This window comes from Sinocyclocheilus anshuiensis, unplaced genomic scaffold (genome assembly GCF_001515605.1).
Source record: "Sinocyclocheilus anshuiensis isolate Anshui unplaced genomic scaffold, SAMN03320099.WGS_v1.1 scaffold1543, whole genome shotgun sequence".
NCBI lineage: Eukaryota > Metazoa > Chordata > Actinopteri > Cypriniformes > Cyprinidae > Sinocyclocheilus > Sinocyclocheilus anshuiensis.
In genome coordinates, this window is record NW_015551074.1 from 1,022,566 (window position 1) to 1,025,896 (window position 3,331).

Here is a 3,331-nt window from a genome sequence, read left to right on the forward strand (position 1 = left end):
TGTGTGAGAGAGAGAGAGAGAGAGAGTGTGTGTGTGTGTGAGTGTGATTCAGTGAAAACAGTGAAAGTGTGTTGTTTTCACCCTGATACGGACACATGCAGGTGTAAACACAGAATAAAGCACATAAACACAATCATACTCATACTGGACTGTTTGATGAACACACGATTATGCTTTAGTTCTTTTGTGGAGAGTCACACGACTGTTCAAACTTTTGGGTTTGGTAAGATGTTTTAATATTTCACACACACACACTCTCTCACACACACACAGACACAGACACAGACACAGACACAGACACACAGACACAGACACAGACACAGACACACCACACACACACACACACACACACACACACACACTCTCTCAGATCTGTCTGTCTGCAGTGCTTCTGTTCAGCTCTGAAGTGAGCCGGACCATGACACTGTGTGTGTTTTCACGCTGAGGATCATGGGAAGGCTGTGTGACCGCATGTTAATGAGATCTGCCCTGCAGCTCAGGAGCTAAATGAAGTGCCGACCTGATTTTAACCACAAACACACACCTGATGATCTACAACACTCTCTTTATAGCATCTTTCACAGAACGACGTCTGAAAGCTCATGATGCAGAATTTACTCATTAAATAAAATGTTTCAGTAAATAAACACCTGTTGGTCACAGTGTATCTTTGAGATATTTTCATTTTTATTCATATTTTGAATTCGTTTTAATTTTAGTACTTTTGTTGCGTTTTTGTCATTTATATATGTTTTGTTTTAATATTTTATGGTATATTCAATTATTATATAGTAATAAAGTTATTAAATAATAATGAAGTAAAATAACTAGCTTAAATATTTAGTTTTTATGTAAGTTGTATTTGATTTTATTTCAGTTAAAAAAATTATTAACCCCTTAACTGTCACCCCCTATTTTTTAAAATAGGCATTAAAGTGCACTATCCAAACTTAAATTGTTATAATTCATGAACACTTTGGAATACAGAGGAAAGGTTGGTCTCTTTTTAAAGAAGACAGTCAGCAGATTATTGCAGAAGTGGGATTATTTCAATCAAAAAATTATAGAAATTTAAATTTACTGTAACAAAAATGCACTGTACGGTTTTTATTATATTTTATATAAAATAAATATTTTACATAACTGGTTTTACTCTAAAATTGCTAAAAAGGTAAAGCCGTATGTCTAAAGTTATGTTCCAAATTTGAAGTTGCTATGAAAAAAAATGAGTGAGATTTTATTTAGGGCGTTATATCACAAACAGCCACCGGGTGCCATCAAAACTCCATTTAATTTTTTGATGCATTGTTTCTGTCACAAATGTCTAGATTTCTCTGTCAATATTACTTCTATCACAAAATAACCACCAAATATGGAATCCTGAGACTCAAAAGACCTTTCCAATGATATGTTTTATGTCAAGATTATAAAAAGTTTTGACCGTAATGCTTTTAGTAATATGACACTTGACACCGCCCACTAAGGGGGAGGAGACCGCCAAAAGATTTTAAAGTACCATTTCCATGGTAACGCAATGTCTGATTTCAAAATGTTTTTGCAGGATGAATCTTGGGCTTCTAAGCTTTCAAACGATATATGATGATTACTAAAATATTTGATAGAGAAAAAGGACAACAAAATAAATGAGCGCCAAGCGTCCCACAGGTGGTTGGTTTTAGTTGATCAGGAGGGAGCTGATTATGTTGTCTTTACTGGATTTCAGCGGCTTCGCTCTGTGTTTCAGGTCCTATCAGCAGTATTCTGGTGAACACATATGGCTGCCGTCCCATCATGATTTTGGGCGGCTTTCTGTGTGCCATCGGGATGATCAGCGCCTCCTTCTGCAACACCGTCGTGCAGCTCTACATCTGCATCGGCGTCATCGGCGGTCAGTGCGATGCAACCACAATCGGTTTCCAAACTGCTTGAAACGCTGGTTAAACTATTCATTTCTTCTTGAAATTTTGGGGTCATGACTAGGGTTGGGAATCGAAAATCGATTCTGATTCCAGAATTGGATACTTGTCAAATTAAAATTTCGATGCCGCCTATCGATTCCTATGCGCTTTTTCTTCCTTCATCTGTGAGGACCAGAGCTAGCGATCTGCCAGGACCTTGCTTGCTAATCTAAGCGCTCCAAACAGTGTTGCCAACTTAGCAATTTTGTTGCTAAATTTAGCAACTTTTCACACTACCCTAGCAACTGTTTCTTCTAAAAGCATCTAGCAACAAATGTAGCAATTTTTTAACATTTATTTGGCAACTTTTAGCAACTTTTAATAAGTGACTCGAACGATAAAAAGGCACACATTAAATAAATGGTTTGCAAAAAAAGAGACACAGGATAAATGTTTGATATGATTATTTAATCACATTGGAATCAAAAAGAATCGGAATCTGAATTGATCAAATTCAAACGATTCCCAACCCTAGTCATGAATGAGACCCAGATGTGTTTTGGAAAGGCTGCGCAAGGTTTGGTGACCCATTGGTTTCCATGCAATTTGCAAAACAGTCAGAAACAGAAAATCTTTATTGTAGCTTCTCAAACACTAAAATATTATTAAGAGCTGAAGTTCACTCAAAATCGAATCATCCAAGCTGTTTCATTGTCAATAAATCCAAGGATGTTACTTTTTTGGGATCTCAGATACTAGTCCGTTCACAAACTAAATCAAAGAAACGGTTTTATTTTGTGTCTGCAGCTTTTTTTCTCAAATTTTTATTCTAATGAAAACATGTGGGTCAATTTGAACCCGAATACAAATGGAGGAGCTGTTGTTTTTATTACAATAATTTACTACAGTAAGGGTTCATAACTTCTTACTTTATTGCTTTTTATCTACAACAAGCTACAATAAAGGTTTTACGTAAAAATATGACCCTTTAGTGTTTTTCGTAGAGTTGATTTTTGTCGATTTGCATGGAAACCGCTGGGGGTCAGTTTGACCCCAACACTAACGGAAGAACTATTTTTTAGCACAATTTAAGCACACAATTTCTAATGTTTTAGATTTTTGTCTTTAACAAACTACAGTGGAGGTATTGTGTAAAACTGTCTCTTTAGTGTTTTTTGTAGTGTTGATTTTTGGCGATTTATATGGAAACCAATCGGGGCCAAAAAGACCCCCAACACAAATGACATACCATTTATTTATAACATATGTGACCCTGCAGCACAAAAGCAGTCTTAAGTCGCTGGGGTATATTTGTAGTAATAGCCAACAAATACATTGTATCAGTCAAAATTATCGATTTTTATTTTATGCCAAAAATCATTAGGATATTTAGTAAACATCATGTTCCATGAAGATATTTTGTAAATTTCCTA

The 3,331-nt window shown here is 35.7% G+C and overlaps 1 protein-coding gene across 1 annotated transcript in view; it reads left to right on the forward strand.

The window, feature by feature from the left end:
- The window catches only part of LOC107662218 (monocarboxylate transporter 2-like), a 15,892-nt gene that overhangs the window by 7,960 nt on the left and 4,601 nt on the right, over positions 1 to 3,331 (forward strand). The window contains exon 3 of the mRNA XM_016452154.1: positions 1,745 to 1,888. Coding sequence (XP_016307640.1) covers positions 1,745 to 1,888 — 144 coding nt within the window. The remainder of the gene's footprint in view (positions 1 to 1,744; positions 1,889 to 3,331) is intronic.